Source organism: Notamacropus eugenii, chromosome X, assembly GCF_028372415.1.
Source record: "Notamacropus eugenii isolate mMacEug1 chromosome X, mMacEug1.pri_v2, whole genome shotgun sequence".
Taxonomy (NCBI): domain Eukaryota; kingdom Metazoa; phylum Chordata; class Mammalia; order Diprotodontia; family Macropodidae; genus Notamacropus; species Notamacropus eugenii.
Window position 1 is genome coordinate 77,704,854 of NC_092879.1, and position 19,436 is coordinate 77,724,289.

Genomic DNA, 19,436 nt, shown 5'->3' on the forward strand with positions numbered 1-19,436 from the left:
ACAATAATTTGTACTGACTTCAAAGAGGGCAGCAGGGATGCCTTCTGGGTGATGATTGTATCTACTCCTCCCCACCTCCTTCCATGCCATGCTTGACTTCCTCATTCCAAAGCATTTTCTTTTAAAGATTACTTTCTACTCCCCATGAATATCTAACCATCAAGTTCAGCTTGGGGAAGCAGGGACTCCAGGCAGGAAGACGGTGATGCTGGGCTAGGATGGGCAGAAATGTTATAGATTGGGACTTCCATCCTCAGGAGATCCGGGGTGCTGACCTATGCTGTGGGAAAGGGAAGAATACCTCAGGGAGTCCATGCTGAATCGGAAGTTTGGCAGCGAGTACTTGTCCTCCTCCTTGCGGGGGCTTTTCCTGGTATCATACCATGATGAGCTGGAAGGGACCTTAGAGATCATCTGATTCAGTGGTGTCAAACTCATGTAAAAACAGGGCCACTAAACTACGCAAAGATCCCTACAGCCACATATTGCCTTAGAAAACTACATATTAACATTATCTCTATTCCATTGTATTTATTTCATTTAATATTTCCCAGTTACACTTAATACAGTTCCAGGAACAGTGGGGAATATTACAGCAGTAATGTGGAGGCTGTGTGTTTGATACCTCTGGTCTAATCCATTTCCTTATTTTACAGAGGAAGAAACTGAGACATGAAAGTGAGTTGACCAAGGTCACACAGATAGGAAGTACTACAGCTATGATTCAGACTCAGACCTCAGACATCAAATTTAGTGTGGTTTCCAGTACACCATGCTGCATCTTATAAATGAAAAGTTTATACTACTATAAAAGTTTAAAAAAAAACCCAGCTCACACCTACTGAAAGAGGGCTGGTGAAATAAATAAAGCAGCCCTTTTGAAGCACCCTGGTCCTGTCATTGCTCAGCTTTGGCCAATACAGGTGGCTTAAGCCCAGGTATGTATTTCAGCCCTTCCCACTCCAATTTGTGTTTGTAGATGCCTTGAAGGGTGATGCACTTTGTGATCGTTTATGCCAGCTTGGAGCAGACTAAGAAAGGTATCTATCTGGGTGCTAGATGAAGAAGATGCTAGTCATCCCTTTTGCCCCATTCTGCCTCAATTCATCAGGCTGACGTTTTCTTTTGGCCAAATACACCTGCTTCTTAGGAGACAGCTCTGGGGTTGAACCTTTTTCACATTCTCTCTCTCCCTGTTCCTCCCATTTCCAGTAGAGATGACCTGAAAGTGCTTGGGCCCCTGGGAAAGCAACTGTGTCTAGGATACTGGCCTAAGGATATGTTTACCCTGATGAAACATGTTTCTAAGTTACATGATAAACTGAGGAAAGGGCAGTAAAATGAAGGGGGGGCTACCCATTTCTCTGGAGTTACATGGAATGTTTTACCACCATGCTGGGAGGTCAGCATTTTGGTTTCCCATTTTACAGATGAAATGACTGACTCCCAGGGAGAGATTATGACCTCCTTCCTCCTTTCATCTTTTCTTTTTTCCTCTTGTTTCACTTTTCTCTAAGGACTGGGACTGACTGATGTAATAAACTTTAATAAAGAGCTAGAGATGTTCATTGCAACGTCTGAGGGGGGTAGCTTGGGTTCTGCTACTTCACTGGTGGTGACCAGAAGACAAGAGGAGCGCCCTCCCTCACCCACTTCTCCTGTTGCTAAGGGAAACCAGTCGAGGCACCCTTGATTGGTCAGCACAGGACAGTGGGCTTCTGTTTTCAATTCTCAGTATCTGTGGATGACAGAGGGCCGTTCTGCGATTAATCATCTGAAACAGTGGGCTGTGCGAACATGCTCCTCTTTTTCTTTCCCACCCTCTTCTTCCTCGGCCCCCTCCCTAGTCTCCTTTTCTCCCCTCCCCCATTTTCAGACTTGGCCATCCATCGGTCCCAGCCACCAGGCGATCAAATGGCCAAGCCTGGTGTTGGAGAAAAAGAACAGTTCGATCACTTTGGGGTGTATTGTGACTGCAGGTTTCATAAACAGTGAAATGTGTGGGCGAATGGAAAGGAGTCCAGAGCATCAGCAGACCTGGGTTCCACTGATTAGCAGTGAGATCTAGGCCAAGTCGATGCCCCTCTTCGGGACCTCAGTTTACTCCTTGGTACTACCTGAGGGTTGGACTAGATTCCCCCACCTCTTTGTTTCAGTAACTTCAGGGGTGATCTAGGATCCTTAGGTCCTGGGGACCTGACAGGCACTCATAGATCTAGAGCTGGTAGGATCCTCAGGGTTCATCGAGTCCACTCCCTCCCTCCTCATTTTACTGAGCCCAGAAAGGTTGAGTGACTTATCCAAGGTCACAAGGATGGTAGGTAGGATTCGAATCCAGGTCCTCTGAAGCCTCGTCTGAGTTGCTCCCTAGTAAAAAAGGAATACCAAGGAGAAGGAAGTCGAGAGCAGGAGACGGGGCGGGCTTATACTCACAGAGCTGCCTATTTGAGCGAGGTTGGGCAGGGCCGGCCTTCGAGGATGGGAGGGGCGCCACCCGCTAGTCCCTCCCTACCCCCCCTCCAGCTCCGCCCCCGGCCGCTCCGCTCCTTACGCACGCGCACATCCGTTCCCTACTCCACCCCCCTCCCCCTTCAGCCCCGCCGTGTTCCGGCAGCTCGAGCAGGCCACGCCCCTCCCCTCCCTCTCGCCCCTCCCCGCTGGGTGCGGCCCCGCAGTGTCACTCACTGATCACAGCGTCCTGGGCAAGTCCCCTAGCCTTCTGAGCCTCAGTTTCCTGTCCTGTCAAAAGCCGAGGGCCTACTTGGGGCCCTACCTGCTCTACCACTCTCTATCCCATGTGCACAAATAGTGTGAGGGTTAATGAGGCTGCTGAATGGGCCGTACCCGCAGGGGTGCCAGCAGCCCCCCGCTCCGTCGGTGTGGGTGTCCATGTGTGGGGGCCCCGAGGACAGCGGAGGTGGGGGGCGTCTTTCCACTCCCGGAAGAAGGCTTCCCACTTCCCGGGAAAACCCTGGCCTTGGGCCCTCGGGCCTCACATTCCCACATCCTCTTTCGAAGCGTCAGTCCTGCCCTTGTGACCCGCCCACGCAGTTCTCCCACTGGGTTGGCCACCAAAGGGGAAGGAGTGCTCGGTGGTCAGGGCTAGCTCTGACAGGAACCAAGAAAAGGCAGCCAGTCCTGAGTGGCTGCATGTGCTGCACTGCTGGGACCTCGGAGCAAGGTAAGCCTCAGGCCCTCGAACCCTGGCCCCAAGGAATTGGCCCCCTCCAAGCTTAGAGATCACAGCCTAGGACTGGAACAGAGAGGGAGCCTGGCTGTATTCTGTGCCCTCCTTCAGGCTTTGATTACGGGGAAGCTCCCAGGGCTTCCCTGTGACTCCGAGGAAGGGACTTCTCAAGGCATACCAGTCAATGGGCATGCTGACAAATGGAGCACTGGGCAAAATGCCAAACCGTAGCAGCTCTCTAGGGTTAGGGACAGTGAAATGCCCCACTCTGAGCTACCTTTACTTGTCAGTAACCTAGGACTCAAAAAATTAGTAATTCGTGGCCTATTCAGCCCCACTTCCCTGGAAGCCAAGTCAGCTTTGTGGGGTAGTATGGTGCCTAGGCAGTGTAGAGAGAGAGTTGGCCATGAAGATAGGGTTCTGGTCCTGCCTGTGACCCATGCTGGCTGGGTAACCCTGGGCAGATCACTTAAGCTCAAATTGCTCTAGGATAAGTTGAGGAGAGACAATTCCCGGGCAACAGTGCCAGGGCACCAGCATCCTTTTCATGAGGGAGAGAGTTCCTTATACCAATATAAGCATAGATACAGTCCCTGTTGTGATGGGAACCTCCTGTAGTAGGACTCCTAGGTTCTAGTACTGTCTTGGGGACATTTATATGTGTGAAAACATTTAGAAGTGATGTAGTTTATTTTATTTATTTTAATTATCATATAACTTTATATTTTAATTGAATTTTTATTTTATCCAATCATTCAATAAGCATTTATTTTTTAAAAAATGCCTGCTATGTGACAGGCGTGAAATAGTCCCCACCTCCCAGGGGCTCATTTTTAATTGAGGCAGACATGGTGCACATAGAAATAAATAAATTCAAGACAGGGTAATTGGGGTGGGGGGGAGGGAGAGGCATCAGTAGCTGATGCAGTTAGGTGATGAAGGAGGTAGTACCTGAGTTGAGTATTCAAAGCCATCAGGGATTCTGTGAAGTGGAGGTGAGAGTGCGTTCCAAGCATGATGGACAGGTCCTACAAAAGCATGGAGGTGGGGGAGATGGGAATGTTGTGTATGAGGAACTAGAAGGCACCATGCAAGGTAATAATGTATGACAAGCCTGGAAAAGCAGGTTGGGACCAGGGTGTGAAGGGCTTTAAAAAGAAGGACCTTGTGTATAGGAACTGCCACTTGACCTGAGCCTTAGAAGGAAGCCAGGGATTCTAAGAGAGTGGCAGTGAGCCAAGGGAGTGTGTTCTACAAATGGGGCCTGTGCAAAGGTGCAGAGATGAGAGGTTGACTAGGAAGGGGCAAGTGGGCCAATGCATGAAGTGTCTGAACCTTCTCAGTCCTAAGCCAACTTTCATTTGTCTGTAAAACGTTGCTTTCCTAAGGCAATTTGTCTGTACGCAGATCTTTCAAAGTAATGGAAGTAGTATGGCATCAGTGACAATCTTGGGTTTGTCTCTAACTCTATTCCCTTCTCTAATTCTCACTCAAGGCTACTCCTCTCCTTCCCCTCCAACCCTGGCCCACTAAGGCTGCACAGGTAGGATTGACTCCTTATGGTGTCTTTTACCTAACTAGATCCAAGCAGAACCCCATCCACCTCCACCTTGCCCCCCCAGTTTCCACCCCTCGGATTCCAAATCACTTCATGGCTTGGCTAGGTGCCTTGAGCACTAGTGAAAGAGTAAGGGTCCTCCTCCCCCTTTTTGTTTTGGGAGAGAGTGAAGTAAGTCACACAGGATGAGATGGCATCACTGGGGTGTGATCTTCGTCAACAAACTCATTCCAAGGCCTTTCCCACCAATGGCACCTCTCTCCCAAACTTGCCTATCTTGAAGGTGCCATCTTCTTCAGTCACTCAGCATCCACCCTTCCCAATCAGTTGTGTCCTCACTCCCATAATACCCATGCCTAACCCATCGCCAGATCTTATCTTTTCTACCTCTCTGACATCTCTTGCATACATCCCCTTCTCTCAGCTCTTATGTCCATCACCTTTGTTCCATCCGTCATCGGTCTTTTTCTGGACTCTTGCAATAGCCTCCTTGGCCTCCTTGCTTCAAGCCTTACCCCCCTCCCTGAAGCTACCAGAATGATATTTCTAAAGCACAGGCCTGAACATGTCACTCCCTCTACCCAATAAATTCCAGCAATCAGATCTTATTTCACCCCCATCTGCCTCCTTCATTCCTACGCTGGAGATGCCGCACAAAGCTCGAGGAAATCTCACAACCATGCTGACTTTCCAAGCGAAGCTGGGCCCTCACTCAAGCAGGGCAGTTCTTTTATTCATCCCTAATTGATTCCCTATCTCACTCTCGCAGAAGCTATTTCAAATCTACTGTTCACTCTTGAAGCCCCTTACACCTTTTCCTCCCCCCTCTTTCTCAGCTGAGGACCTTGACTCTTATTTACTGAAAAAAAAATGGAGCTCCCTCTTGTCCCATTCTCTGTCATTTCACATTGTCTCCTTTCCTCCAGTTTTTCACAAAGAGGGAGGGGTTCTCCTGGCCAAGGCCACCTCCCCTACATATCACTTAAATCTCCCTACAGTCATCTCCCTCCCCCCCCCCCCCCCCGCTCCCCCCCACCTCTAGTCATCAGTCTTTCCCAATCAACTAGTTGCTTCCCTGCTTCCTGACTTCAGACAAGACTCTCCCATTCTTAAAAAAATAATCTTCACTAGACTCTTTGAATCCCTCGACAATCCCTTGTATCTTTCCTCCTGTTATTAGCTGTTCTTCTTTTAAACATTGTCTCCCTGCCTTCACCTCCTCTCCTCTCAAAGTCCCCAGCCCTTTAGCCTGTCTTTTAACCTCATCACTTGACTTCAACTAGTCTCTGAAAGTACCAGCCATCTCTTAATGATCCAGTCTGATGATCTGTTCTCAGTCTTCATCCAGATTGACCTATCTTCGAAATCTGACATTGTTGACCTCCTTCTCCTGGATATTCTTCCCTCTCTGGGGTTTCCTGATGCTATGCTCTCCTGGTTTACCTCCTAGCTCTCTTGCTACTTGTTCTCAACCTCTTTTGTTGACTCATCATCCACAATCCTGGCCCCTAACGTGACTGTCCCCCCAGGTTCTGGCATGATTTCTCTTCCCTTTTTCTGTCCTCTCTCTGTGACCTCATCAGACCCCATGACTTTAACTGTTAGTGTCTATGTGGATGACTTCAGCCCCATTCTCTCCATTAAGCTTTAGTTCCATATCACCAGTTGCTTATTGGGCATTTTCAACTGGATCTCCTACAGACATCTTGGACTCAGTGTTTCCCCTCAAACCTTTTCTTCTTCCCTATTTCTGTCAAAGGCAAAATCATCCACTCACTCACCCAGGCCCACTCCTCCCTCTCCCTCGCTCTACCCATCCAATCAGTTTCCAGATTTCGCTGTTGCTACCTTCACATCTCTCCTATCTCACCCCTTCTCTCTACTCTCCTGTCCCTGAGATTACTATAGCAGCCTCCTGCTTGGTCTCTCCAGCTTCTCCCCGATCCAGTTCATTCTCTACGCCGACACAAAGCAATTATCCAGAAGTACAGCTGCCCTACTGCACCTGTCTTACTCAGCCAACTCTGGTGGGTCCCTGTGGCCTCTGGAATAATCCAATCCAAACCAAAGTCCTGTGTTAGCTTCTCAATCCCAATCCAACCTGACCCCAACCTATCTTTTCAGTGTTTCTTTGTCACTCCTGCCCTCTGCCCTCCCAGACCCAACTAGAATTATCTCTGTTCATCTCCCTTTTCCATGGTGGCCCCCTGCCCATCCCCCGTACCTGGGTTATGTTCTCTCCTCACCTTCCTCTTAGAGGCCTTCTCTTTCATGAAGATGGAGCTCAAGCACCACCTTCTGCACAAAGTCTTTGCTGCTCTCACAAAACTGCTTACACCACTTCCTAGGTGCCTTGTATTTCACTCCCTTTCCTGTCTCTCTGTTCAGTATGGTCATTTGCTTTACATCTGCCCCAGATGTTTTTGATATGTACTTGTTGTCTGCCCCAAGGGAAGCTTCTTGAGAGGAGGGATTCTTGGTGCTTATGTTACCAGCACCTGGACCAGTTCTTGGCCCACATAGGAGGCGCTTAATAAATCATTGATTTATTAGGAAATTAATAAATGTTTGATCTCATCCTTTTTTAATTGCTGTTTCTATGTAAGTTTTATAAGGCATATAGCTTAATAGATAGTAAGCACTATGTGCCTGGCACTGTGCTAAGCCCAGCAAGCACGAATGTTAAAAAGCAAGTCAGTCCCTGCTTCCGTTCTAATGGGAAAAGGCATCATGTCAAGGGGAGCTGAAAAGAGGTGATGGATGGTATGGAGATAAGGGCAGGTTGGATGGAGGCCTGGGCAAGGGCAGGGACAATCTTACCTCTCAGAGAGGGGTAGAGGGAGGGCAGATTCCAAGTTTATGGGGGGGGAGCGGTGAGGATGGTGACTGGAGTGGGGGCAGCTTGGGTAGAAGATAGTCCAGAAATGGCCAGCTGTGTGTGTGTGCGTGCGTGCGTGTGTGTGTAATTTATAGATAAGAACATAGGTGGTTACTGGGGGCTACATAATCAATTTTTTTTCTTACTGATATGGGTACTCAATCAAAAAAAAAAAATCTGCAGGCCTAGGGTCTATGGGATTCCTTCCCCTGCCCATTTTCTCACTATTCCTTATGTGAACTCTTGATTTTTAGGGTTATACTGCACCCTGCTGGTTAGCAGGCTTGTCTGACAAAATGCTAGCAGAAGCTTTCCTGCCTGGTATCCTGTACCGAGAGCACACTAAGCCATACAAACCACACATATGTAAGCAGAACCCCAAAGAGAAAAAGGAAACTTGGACAAACCAGCTTTTGGAGAGTGAAGATGTTAACACTGAAACAAAAAGGCTGGACGGAGGACGGCCTGCAAGCTGCCCAGAACACAGGAAAAATGCATGCCTGCAGAAATCAGCAGATGGGGTAGCAGTGCAGGGCCAGCAGGGTGCAGCCCCCCAGGGTAATGCATCTGCAGCTTGGCAGATCCCCCAAAGAGCCCCACCAGAAGAAAAGGAGCTGGATCTGTATCGTTCATGGTCCTGTACCAGTATCTGCCAGAATTATCCTGACCTCCATATCGGGGGGAATCGTGTAGGGCATGCTTATGATTCTGGCTGTTTCATGGACCATGTCCATGATGAGGCTTTCACTGGGCCTCTGCTTCTCTCAGAGGACATCCCACAGGGCCATTCTTCTATCCCTGGCAGGCCACCCCCTGTGGCATACAAGTTCCTGCCTGGGGATGAGGTTCGAGACAGAAGCATCCTCCTGCACAAGCAGCCCCTGTCCAACTCAGTGCTTAACAGCTATATGGAAAAGAAGGTGGATGAGCTCTACAAGCAGGTTTTTGAAGAGAACCTGACCCGGTGCCACTCTGTGACCAGTCTTGTGGCTTCCAATCTACTGATGAACAACGTGAATCACATCAGCCTTCAGATCTCACAAGAACAAAACATTGAGGTGTCCCGAGCTCGAGAGGCCCTCTTACAGTCTATGGCCTTGCGCAGTCTGTACTATGCTTCCAAAGGAAACAGCTCAGAGCTCAGCACTCCCAACCTGCAGATCTCCAGTCAGACAAAATGGGAGAAGTTGCCGAAGGTATAGGTGATATCCTTTGGGCTGCTACTGGGGCAGAAGATTGACTGCCCCAGTAGCCTTTTCAGTTCAGGGATGGGGGAGGAGGTATTGTTGCATGTAGGGAGACATTTCTGGAGAGCTCAGAGTTGAAAAGTGCTTTTCTCACATCGGCTCTGGTACATTGGAAAGGTGCTGAATTCAGCTTTTTTGGACCCACTTTGAAATCACAACCCTACCATTGCCTGCTACCATTATGACAGGAACGCCAACTTGCGGAATTGTTCAGTTGGAAAAGACCTTTGAGGCATGAAGTCCTACCCAGGAGCAAAATAACAAATCCTTACTACACCACAGCCAACAAAGGGACATCCAGCTTCTATGTGAAGCCCTCCAGGAAGGGAGAGAACCCCCTACCTCCTGAGGCCTCCCATTGCACTTCAGGAAGCCTTTCATTCCATCCAACCTGGACTTGCCCCTTTGCAACGTGTGCCCTATATTTCTAGTTTTGCCTTTTGGGGCCAAACAGAACAAGTCAGATCTCTTTTCCTAATAACAGTCCTTTGAATACTTGAAGAGAGCAATCATGTTTCCCTCCAGTCTCTTCTCCAAACTAAACCTTCCTGTTTCCTTTAACTGATTCTCATATGGCAGAGACTCAAGACTTCCTGTACATCACCAGGGGATATTGCAGAGGGGAGTCCTTTTCAGGTATGGATTGAATTGGATGGTCACTGAAAGCCATTCCAACTGTGAGATCCTGGGAGGCTGGTATTCTATGCAGTTGCCTTCCCTCTTTGGGCCTCAGTTTCCTAATCTGTAAAATCAAAGTTTGATTTGGTCTCTGGTGCTGGGTGTGGAGAGCAAGTACCATTAGCATCATTTTACACATGAGGAAACCAAGGCCTAAGAAAGTTGGTGACTTTCCTGGGGTAACTTTCCCTGGAAGTAACAGAGCCAGGACTCAGCATTAGGTCTTCTGACTGTAAGACAGCTGGATGAGTCTATCTACCACAACAGGTTCGGGACCCCCCTTCAAATGATGAACTCCTGTGTTTTGTGACAGAGGTATCTTTGAGATGCTCAATTGCTTTTTGCTTCAAAGGGATGCCTGCTTCATTTACTGTCTGACTTCCCCCTTGCCTCTGCCTTCCCTTTGACAGCTTTGTTTGCCACTACAGTCAGGGGAGCCCTGGCAGCTCAGACAACCAGAGGCTGAGCCATGGTCGGCACACCCCCTTAGCAGTGAAGGACGCCAAGGGATGGGATGACATTTACTCTTGAGAGTGGGCCACCAAGGAAAATAGTCCTTTACAGACCAGGGTCTTTACCAGCAGGCTCTGGTCCACTGAGGCAGGGCTCCACCCCTCCCTGATTTATGACAGGGTCTGAGAGAGCCACTATGGTCAAAACATTAGACTGTGGTTGCCTCAAGAGCCATAGGAACTTGGTGAAGTCGAAGCCCACAGATAATCCACGGTGGTTCCTTGCCGGCTTGTTCTCCAGGTTCTTTCAGCTAGATGGGACTTGGTTGTACTTATGTTTTGCCAGCATGACCCTGGAGAACCCAGGGTCACTTTCATGCCCTTAGTGGGGCACTGACAGAGGACTTGGTTGACTCAGTTCCTCAGATCCTCAAGCCTAAAGTTGAAATGGGCCTTACAGGGCATCTCTTCCACTCCCCTCCTCTTATAGATGAAGAAACAGATCCAAAGAAAGGAGTTGAACTGCCCAAGGGCACACGACTAACACTTGGCAGATCTGAGATTTGAATCCAGTCCTTTGTCTCCAAAGCCAGTGCTTCTGCCGGGCTCCATCGACACGGAGAGGGAAAGTGAACTGCCTGTGACAGTGTACTTGATGTTGGAACTTGATGCCTTTGCACTGTTCTGAGATAGCCATTGGCAATATGTTTTCATTGTTCTGATTCATAGAATGTTAGAGCCATAAGGGACTCAAAACTCAGCTCATACAGCTGCCTCATTTTATAAAAGAGGAAAATGAGCCCAGAGAGGACAGGTGACTTGTCCCAAGCCACAGCAGCACAGAGAGGCGGAGCCAGATTTCAAAACTTGACTCTAAGTGCAGCATTCTTTTTCCCTGGGACACTGGAGGGAGATGAAGACAGAAAATGGGCTGAATGTACACTGTTATGGGGCAGAGGAGGCTCCTTGGGGGCCTTTCTCTAGAGTGGGCTCCACAGTGTTGCCTGTGAGGCTAGAGATAATGGCCTGAGGTCATCCTCTGGTTTGCTGGTAGGAGAGTGCCAACTGCTGGCCCAGGATAGAGCTCAGAATGGTTTGATAAGGTTATGAAATCCAAAGTTAGCATAATATTCCTGAAATATGCAGATACCTATGTTGGCTTGCAAATAAAACCACAGCCCTCCCCCATCTTGCTGGCCCACAGGCTTGTTTTTGCCTGTCCTTGCAGGTCATGACCTTGGGAAGGTTGCTTGGCACACATTCTTACCCACTCCCAGCATGGGCAGGCTGGTGAAGAGAACCATGGAACCATTGCCACTAACTTGGGCTTTCTGCCTCAGTCTACCCTTCTGTTAAGTAGGGCTTTGAAGACTAAAAAGATGAGATGTTTTTAAAGCACTTTGAATGGTTTTGGTGTGTCTTGGTAAGTGAAAATGGTGTAGCAATACCCTACTTGCCCTTCTCATCCAGCTGTTGGGAAACTTGGAGTCTTTGGACACTCCCAGAATATTCCCAAGGGTCAAGATTTTGGAAAAACTGACTGAGTGAATTGAAAATACTGACAAGCAAATGTCTGTTTTTCTGTTTCTTTTTAAAGTTTGTTTGTTTTTAATGGAAAGGTCACCACAATGGTAAAATTAATTAATGCTTCAAATATATCAACTTTGTTGATGTAAATAAAGACTAATCAGCCAAAATCACTGGTGGGGAACACTTTTTTTAGACACTATTAGACTAACATTTAATTTGTCAGAACAAGTGATTGTCATAACAACGTGGAGCTTGCGAGAATTCGAACAAGATAGTGCCCCTTTTAACCTCCTCCCTGATTCAAAAATGTCAATTTAGGTTACCCTCTAGTGCTAGACCCATCTAATTGTTCTTTCTTAATGACAGAAGAAATAAGTCACTTACTCAAATCCACATTTCTCAAGCACCTCTTCTTCTGGGCACTATGCTAAGTGCCAGGGATAGAAAGACAAAAAAACAAAAAACGAAAAACCCGAGCTTCCACTGGGGGGAGTGGCAGAGGGGAAACTATATAAAATGTATCCCAAGTAATTTCTGAGTGTAGGGCGGGAAACATCAACAGCTGGGAATGCGGAGTGGGGAGCAGGACAAGCCTGGTGTAGGTCATCCTTGGGTTGAGCCCTGAAAGGCTGCGATGGCCCTAGCCCTTCATGTCCATGATTTTGTTTAGTCTTCACATCAACCTTGTGAGGTAGATGCTTTTACTATCCCCATTTTACAGATGAGCAAACTGAGGTTTAGAGAAGAGAAACAATTTGCCTTGGGTCACATAGGTGTCCAAGGCCAGAACTCTGTGCCAGATATTGAGTCATGCTGCAGGTGGAATAGGTAATATATTGCCAAAAGGAGAGAAGATGATGAGCCTGGTGCCATTTCCAGTCGTGATGGGTTGCTTCTGCAGACTTCAGGCCTTGAATGACATGACCGTGTCTCAGGGTTTTGGATCAGGGACACCATGCTTTGTCACAGATGATTCCGTTTCTCTTCCTGGGTTGTTTCCTGGCCCAGCCTACATGGTTCCCTTTCCATCATTTAACCCATAATCTGTAAGGAGACCCATATGCTTTTGCAGAGGCCGGGAACAGGGCAAGCTATCAGGTTGGTGCCTCCAAATAGGCCAGATGGTTTGGGACCAACTGAGGAGGAGCATCTCCAGGTGCCTTGGCGAGGAAGATAGGGAAAAGGGACCAGCCCAGGCTACGGTCTGGCCCAGTGTGGCCTGCCTTGCAGCAGTTGCCACCCTCCTCTATAGAGCTTCAGAGCTGGAAAGGACTACCAAAGCCACCCAGGTCTGAGGGGTCAGTGGGACAATACTCCCAACTAGTGCCTCAACCACATTCAAATATCATTGGAAATACCTGACAGAAATAAAAACACAAGCAAACAGAGAATATCACATTTTAAAACGAAGTCAGCATGGGGCTTGGCGGGGATCCTTATGTATGGATTAGTGACAGGCATTTAATATCCCTGGACCAGTCCACACTATTCATTTTTGAGATAAGGGGGCTGAAAGACCCAGGGATGTGAAATGATTTGCCCAAGGTCACATATAGGATCACAGAGTTACAGCTGGAAAGGAATTCTATGGGCCCTTGAGTCTAACGCCCTCATTTTACAGGCAAGGAAACTGAGGCCTAGGTAAATTGAGTGACTTGGCCAAGCTTGTGTGAGGAATAAACATCAGGGGCAGAATTTGAACTGAGGGCTTCTGAGTCCAGAACTTGTACGATTTCGACTGTTCCACTAAGCCTCTCTTATCCTTTGTTGTCCTCTGTAGAGCCTAACATTTCACTGAACGCACCATAAGAGCCTAGATGTAGCGCTGGAAGGGACCTCAGGGGCCATCTAGTCTTACCCCTGATTTGAAAGATGAAACTGAGGCACTTGCCCAAGGATGTGCTGTAAACTAGGTTATGAACAGTAGTGGTGAGATTCCAACCTGAAACTGACTGGGAATCCACATGCCTTCCCCTGTCCCAGCTCCCCATAGTGCAGTTCCTCCCTTAGATCTACATTGAACCATCTCTTGGCAGTTTAGCCCAAGGTCCTCCCCTATGTGTACACAGCCCCAAGGATCTGGGGTGTTAGGAAGTGGTTGACTTGGGGCCGTGCAAGCTTGGCTTAAGGTGGATCCAGACCTTTGGATTGGGTTTACAGACAAACTGACCTCCCAGGGGTCTTTGATACCAAGGACAGCACAGTCCCAAGGCTCTCTGGCCTTCCCCTTCCTGACCTGGGTCAGAGCCAGTTTGGTTTGTGGCCATGAAGAGGCCAGGGCAGTAGTCTTCTGGGATATTTACCTTGCTATGGGACTTCAAGGCAAGATCGGGCCCATATATGTATTGTTTTCCAGAGAGAGTCCAGATCTTTTTCCTCTTTAGAAGATAAATATTGATAAATTTGGGGTTGATGGAAAGGGAGAATAATATAACTGGGAAATGGAGTAACCAAAAGGTAAATGACTCAAAGCTGGGTTTCAGTTTCAAAGCAACCCACATAACTCAAATCCGTATAGATCTTAAATGAAAATTAAAAGTAAGATCATGTAGCAGTGCATGGTCACTTACATGCAAAATTAGCCAATTCATTGGGTGTGCTCTTAGAGGGTCCAGTCAAGCTGCCCATCTGGCTATTCTGTTCCCCCTCCCCCCCCCACTTCCATCTACTGCCCTTCTTAACACTTTGTCACAGAGGCAGCAGGTGGTGCAATGGAGAGATGGTTGACTGGGCTTGGAGTCAGAAAGACCTCTGCTTAGGTTTTACTGCCAACTCTTACTAGGTCTGTGATTATGTGCAAGCCATTTAAGCTCTCTCAGGCTCAGTTTCCTCTTCTGTAAAATGGGGATAACCATAGCATTGGCCTCCCAGGGCTTTTGTGAAGATCACATGAGATCATATTTGTGAAGTGCTTAGCACAGTGCCTGGCACACAGTAGATGCTTAATAAAGGCTTGCTTCCTTCCTTCCTTCTTGAAATTGCTTTGCAGTTCTTTATGTTTGCTTTGTTCTTGCTTCTTTGCATACATATTGTATCCTATTCCAAAAGGCTGTAAGCTCTCTGAGGGCAAAGGCTGATCTGCTTTGCCTCTGTATTCTTAGCACCCAACACATCACCTGGCACATAACTATTATTATTATTGATAATAATAACCAGGCACTTAATAAATGTGGGTTGAATTGTGCCCAAATACTCCCATGAATTAGTGGCTCTGTCATGCAAGTACTGTGGCCATACCCTTTGGTGATATGAAGCCCGTCCACCTACCCTGTGGCATTCTTGTCACTGTCTACCCATAGCTCCTTTGTAGAGGACCTGTCCTTCTGATGGGCACATTGAAAGCCATCCTCTGGGCCTTTTCATAATATTACTGAGAACAAGGCAGGACAGATGAGGAAGGTGGGAGGCCCATGGGGGCATCTGCCCTCCTGAGATCTAACAGATCAGAATCTGAGGGATCATCAGAGATGGCCTGGGCCTCCACTTAGCCTGGCAGGTTAAGAGAACTGAGAACTTTCCTAAACGTCCTTATTAAATGCCTCCAAAGAATTTATTATGGTGTGACCGTGGAGATAGTGCTTCCTCTGGTACAATGACATTGCTTTAGTTACGATATTGAAAAATGTGTACAACAAACCATTTCTCATTTGAGTCTCACAAGTGCTATTATACCCATTTTGAAGATGAAGAAACAGTCTAAGAGACCTCAAAAGACGTCTACTATGGATCCTTATCCATTAAGTGCCAAAGGTGGGATTTGAACTTAGTTCTTCCTAACCCCAGAGCCATTTTTTCTTGTACCATATAACATGGTAGATAGAGAACAAGTCACAGAGCTAGGTAGACCTGAGTTCAAGTTCTGGCTCTGACATACTGGGCAAGTCACGTAAACTCTCAGTGATCTAGGCAACTCTTTAAGACTGCGAGTTGTACAGAAGGTATTACCCTGTGTTGGGGGAGGGAGTTTGCTCATCCAATAGTTCCCATTGCCAGTAAAACCAGAGGTCTGGTCCCTACTATCCTCTTGAAGAATGTGTATAGAAATGTGGTCTCAATGGAAGTGACACAACCAAGCTAGGAAAGCATAAACCTCAGCTTCATTTCCACTGAGTCATTGCTCTGGCCAGTACCTTTTGAAATGTTATGCTGCTTCTTTATAAGGCAGATAAGTGTGTAACTCTATAGAGTGTTGATGCAGTTCTGCTTTTTACTTCCTTAAATAATTGGGGGAAATATATCATGTGTGACTAATAAATGCAAATGAACATGCAGGCTAGTCTGGGAATCCGCCATAACTAAGGTGGGGTGATAAGAGTGTTGCCCCAAGGTACTGAAATTTAGAGGATATTTACAACTCTTGAACTCTTTCAGCAGGTAGAAACCAATAAAGCTTGAAACCCTAGTTAACATGCAAAATTAGTTTAAATAGGAAGCTGTTAACTGGACTGTGGCTCTCCACTACCCCCCGCATTCCTTTCCAGCCTTCCCTGCTTTGTTCCCCTTGTGACCTCCAACATTGGTCATGTGTCTCTAGGGACTCTTTCTCCTTATTCCCTGCCTCTCTGCACACAGCATTGTGTCTTGACTTTCAAGGTCTCTTCCTTCCCCTTCCCCTTAAAAATTAGATTTTGCTGCTTACCCTGGTATATACTTCTTGATTGCTGCAGGCTCCAGAATGATTGGTTCTGACCCTATTGGGAATGCCAAAAGGTCAGAGGGTGGCTACTTTTTTCAGGAACTTCTGGAATTGGCTAGCCCTCCTGTGAGCTGCCTCTGAGTATGTGAAAGGTTTTCATGTGACAGAAGACATCCATGATTAGAGATGGTATTCACACAGTTATAGAAGAAACAAGACCAGGGGTTGTAGAGGATGAGAAGACCTGACTGGGTGGCAGTCTGTACCAGATGGAAGGAACATCTATGTGGATTTTTCTAAGTTCGGTAAAAGTATCTAAATCCCATAGGAAAGGGAGTACATTTATTCTGGGTAGTATTAAAAAGGGAGAACTTGGAGGCTACAGGGCAGATTTCAGCTAAATGTAAGGAAGAACGTACTAAGTGTCTAGAAACCCCCACAGGGAATGGGCTGCTTGGTTTGGTTATGAGTTCTTTATGACTGGAGTATTTCACATAGAAGCTATCAGAGTCATTGTAGGAGAGACTTTTTAAAAAACATATTTCCACATTAGCCATGTTGTAAAGAAGATTTAGAACTAAAGGGAAAAATGAGAAAGAAGAAACCAAAAGAAAGAGAAACTAGTCTGCTTCTGTCTGTATTCAGACTCCATAGTTCTATCTCTGGATGTGGATGGCATTTTCTTCATCATGAGTCTTTTGGAATTGTCTTAGATCCTTGTATTTCTGAGAAGAGTTAAGTCTATCAAAGCTGGTCATCGCACAATGTTGCTGTTTCTGTGTACGATGTTCTCCTGGTTCTGCTCACTTCACTCAGCATCAATTCATGTAAATCTTTTCAGGTTTTTCTGAAGTCTGGGAGAAACTTTTTGCACAACGTAGGAGGCTAGAGTAGACAACTCTTATGGTCCCTTACAGCCTGTAGAGGCCAATTCCCAGGGATCCTAAAGATATGAAAAGAGACTGAGTGTGTCTTGGATATCCAAGGGTAGTTCTAGATTTGAAAGAGTTGTTCTAGTGTTGGATGTCTGGGATCAATCCAGGAAGGTTGGGGTCCAGGTAACTGCAATAGGACCAGAGGGTCTGGTGTCTATGAGAGGGAGATAGAACGTATTACCACATAGAAAAATCAAGCCTAGGAAACACTAATCATCAGAGGCTGGGACCCTACTAATCAGCTACTCTGTCCTCCCTCCAGGTCTAGCTGAGCTCATGGGTTTTGGGAAAGTGCTCTGGTAGATTTCTCCCTTGGGGTAGGGCAACTGCTGCAGATCCAATAGAAGGGAGGTGATGGAAGGGAGATCGTGTGATTAATAGTAGAGCCGTCAGAGTGGAATCATATCAGGATGATGAGAAGCTGAGATGGGGAGGGAGGCCAGTGAAGGGGAAGTCTGCTAGGCACTTGTTTCTCAATCAGCCTGGCAAGATTCTTGAGTGTGTTGCAAAAATGTCTCTGTCATATTGTAATATCTTGGGCAACCTTGTATGGACGATTTTTTACTTGGGTAAAGGATGAAGGGTTTACATAACTGCTCTGTTATGGAAAAGCAGGATGATTGCTTCCTTGGTGTGTGTGTGTGTGTGTGTGTGTGTGTGTGTGTGTGTGTGTGTATGTGTGTGTACATGCATAAATGCAAAATGGAGGGGCATAGCTGGATAGAAGTACAGTTTAGAGGGAGTAGCTTCCTTGTCTCTTGATGTATCACAGAAAGTTAGATGGAGCCTCGCTCTTTGCTTTTCCATACATCACTTCCCTCCCATCTCCTCTGTAAGTCTCACTATCTGCCTTCTCATCTCACCTCCTCCGCCCTTCCCCTTCACCCAAACCCAGCTCTTGAATTCTGAACCATGATCAAACCACCCTGCTATCGTTCTTGGATGGGGTGTGTCAATCAACTCCCATGGCCCCACTGGTCATCCTTGTAATATGTTCTGACCAAACTGCCTCTCCCTAGCCACCACTCCCCACTGTGTGTCTTCTCACTAAGCGCTTGGGGACAAGGACTATCTGCTTCTAGTATTTGTGACCCCCAGCATTTAGCTTAGTGCTTAACACATAGTAAGTGCTTAGTAAATGCTTTATCATTCATTCATTCATTCATAGCTCTAATGCTTTTATGGGGAGACTCAGTGAGGACAAACTGAGTTCATATTCCATTTCTGTCACTGTGATCATGAACAAGTCACATCCTTACTCTGAACCTCCTCTGTCACGTATATAATAACTACCTCAAAGGGTATTCATGAGGCTCACACCAGATAATGCTTGTAAAGCATTAGAGACATGGCAGCTAGTCCCATAGGCCTCCCTGTACTAACCCTTTGTAAATTTCTCAACCTCCTCAATGCATTTTACTCCATTGAATCTGAAAGAAATTAGTACTGGGTTTGTGACTTCACTTCAAGTGCTGAGATCAGGCATCGGCTCCTAGGGCTGAGAAGGACCCTTGGGCCAATCCTGTCGGCTTTGTTGACAGTTACAGATAGAAAGTTTATGATGTGGCTAGACTAATGCTGTCCCTTGTGGAAGTGAAGGAAAGAGACCCAACTGCTGAAGACAGTTCCTGTACTACGAAGACAGTTCCTGTACTACGTGATTTTTGTTGAAGAAATTTGGGTGGGGAAGGGCAATAAAGTAAGGAAGGCCTGGAATATACACTCAGTTTAAGCCTCTCATTTCAATGCTAAAAAATCTCTATTATTTTGAGAGACCACATAGCAGGGTTGGCTTGGAGTCAGGAAGACTTGGGTTTACATCCTACTTCTGATACTAGCTGTGTGGTTGTGGTGAAGTCATCTACACTGTGATGGGGGACACTGATACTTGTAGCACTCACTTCCCTTGGGTACTTTGAGACTCTGGTGAAATGGAGAGAAAGGGCCAGATAAATGAGCTCTGAATGACGACAATAATAATATTCTTTTCCATGTGGGTGATAACCCATGGGGGACACAGAAAAGTTGAGTGAGAACCACGGAAGAGCCAAGAGGGGCCTTAGAGCCCACTGGGTGAGCTCCCCTCCTCTTTTTAGACACCGAGGCACATAAAGTATGACCTTGCCTTGCCCAGGGTCATACTTCAAGTTTTTTTGCAGAGCCAGGGCTCAAATTCAGGTCTTCTGATACATAGGCCCTGTTCTACTACCTAAGACTGGTTCTCTTACTTCTTAGAGGTCTGTCACAACACAGCAAAAGAATCATCCATCCATCCATCCATCCATCCATCCATCCATCCATCCATCCAAACTTTGTTGCTACATATACCTCCACT

The 19,436-nt window shown here is 46.9% G+C and overlaps 1 protein-coding gene across 1 annotated transcript; it reads left to right on the plus strand.

The window, feature by feature from the left end:
* The first annotated feature begins 2,626 nt into the window (after positions 1-2,626).
* LOC140516189 (TLR adapter interacting with SLC15A4 on the lysosome-like) lies at positions 2,627-13,170 on the plus strand. Its single transcript, XM_072627211.1, has 2 exons — positions 2,627-3,181; positions 7,878-13,170. Exon 2 carries the CDS (start codon positions 7,920-7,922, stop codon positions 8,823-8,825), a length of 906 nt encoding a protein of 301 aa, XP_072483312.1. The 5' UTR covers positions 2,627-3,181; positions 7,878-7,919; the 3' UTR covers positions 8,826-13,170.
* The last annotated feature ends 6,266 nt before the right edge of the window (positions 13,171-19,436 follow it).

Coding starts and splice junctions, on each gene's coding strand:
- LOC140516189 (XM_072627211.1), top strand. CDS start 7,920: ATGCTAGCAGAAGCTTTCCTGCCTGGTATCCTGTACCGAGAGCACACT.